Source organism: Sceloporus undulatus, unplaced genomic scaffold (genome assembly GCF_019175285.1).
Source record: "Sceloporus undulatus isolate JIND9_A2432 ecotype Alabama unplaced genomic scaffold, SceUnd_v1.1 scaffold_20249, whole genome shotgun sequence".
NCBI lineage: Eukaryota > Metazoa > Chordata > Lepidosauria > Squamata > Phrynosomatidae > Sceloporus > Sceloporus undulatus.
The window spans coordinates 1-1,715 of NW_024823164.1; the positions used below are offsets into that span (position 1 = coordinate 1).

Sequence of the window (1,715 nt, forward strand, 5' to 3'; positions counted from 1 at the left end):
CTTTTTTTAGTGGCGAAAGCGGTGCTGGGAAAACCGTAGCAGCAAAATATATCATGGGATACATTTCCAAAGTGTCTGGAGGTGGCGAAAAAGTCCAGGTACAGCCCATTTGCAAAACTCGGGTCTCCTCCTTGGACTCTCCCTGAACCGTATTTCTAAACCCCATCGAAAAACAAAATGCTAGCTCACATGCTGTCTGGGAAGTTATAGTCTGACAAAGTAAATTACTTCAGTGCTGTTGCCTCTTTCTGAAGGCAATCAGTCATATGGACTTACTGGTCAGGAGATTCTGGGAGATATAGTTCTCTTTCCCCTAAAAAGGTGCCAGCAGACATGGTGGCTGGTGGGATTCTGGGAGCTGCAGTCCAAAAATGTAAAAGCTCCATGTTTTGGTCCCTGTTCAGACATCTTGAATCATATTTCCACGACTCTACTATGTCTCCCTAACACAAAGGTCTTGTTGTTTTTAATTCAGCATGTCAAAGATATCATCCTCCAATCCAACCCATTACTTGAAGCCTTTGGCAATGCCAAGACCGTCAGAAACAACAACTCCAGCCGATTTGTAAGTCCTCGCAAGATTTTTGTTTGGGAAGTAAAAAGGGTCGGAGGCGGCTTCCTCATATTTCTGTTCATGAAAATTGGGCTACTTTATTGGAGGGGTGGTTGTGGTTGCGTGCCTCAGAGTCGCTCATGGGATTTCCTTGGCAAGAAACTCATGTGGTTTCCTTGGCAAGATTTGTTCAGAGGAGGTTTGCCTTCCCCTGAGGCTGAGAGAGCGTGACTTGTCTAAGGGTTTCTGTGTTTGAGCAGAAGAGCGTCGGACCAAGTCTAATGGTTATAAGGGACAGGAGGGTAGATTTGGATTGAACGTTAGAAGGAACTTTTTGACAGTAAGATTTTAGAAGGAACATCTTGAGAACTTTAGAAAGAACATCTTGAGAACTTTAGAAGAAACATCTTGAGAATATTAGAAGAAACATCTCGAGTCTTGAGAGTGATACGAGTTTGGAAATAGAAGCAATGGCCTAAAGGGGTGGTGATGTCTCCTTCTTTGGACATCTCCAAAAAGAGGTCTTAGATGCCATAGCTGAAGACCCTTGGGGCCGGATTTGATGGCTTTTGGGGTTCCCTTCCAACGCTACGATTCTATGGATGTCTCATAAATTTCCCTGCCCTCCTTATTCTGTTGTCTCTCTCCCGTCAGGGGAAATATTTTGAAATCCAATTCAGCCGCGGAGGAGAACCCGACGGAGGGAAGATCTCCAACTTCTTGCTGGAAAAATCCCGGGTGGTGAGCCAAAATGAGTGCGAGAGAAACTTCCACATCTACTACCAGGTGACAGCAGCCGGACGTGGCACAGCAGAGTCCGGCAATAACTAGTTACCAGTAAAAGTTACTAGTGACCAGTTGGGACCATAGGACTAGTTGGGACCTCTTTGGGACCATGTTATTGTCGTTGTTGTTGTGTGCCTTCAAGTCATTTTCGACTAAGGCCAACCTATCCTGGGTTTCCTTGTTCACAAGAGGTTTGCCCTTGCCTTCCCCTGAGGCTGAGAGGATGTGACTTGCCCAAACTCACCCAATGGATTTCCATGGCCAACCTAGGATTCGAACCCCAGTCTCCAAGGCCACAGTCCAACACTCAAACCAAGTAGTGAGCAAGTCACTCTCTCAGCCCCAGAGGATGGCAAAGGCAAACCCTCCTCTGAAC

At 46.2% G+C, this 1,715-nt stretch overlaps 1 protein-coding gene across 1 annotated transcript; it reads left to right on the forward strand.

The window, feature by feature from the left end:
- Positions 1 to 8: 8 nt before the first annotated feature.
- On the forward strand, positions 9 to 1,339 carry LOC121918623 (unconventional myosin-If-like; the record flags this gene model as incomplete). Its single annotated transcript, XM_042444638.1, has 3 exons — positions 9 to 98; positions 476 to 565; positions 1,208 to 1,339. Coding segments are annotated over 3 exons (312 nt in total), but the record flags the coding sequence as incomplete, so codon positions are not given.
- Positions 1,340 to 1,715: the final 376 nt, after the last annotated feature.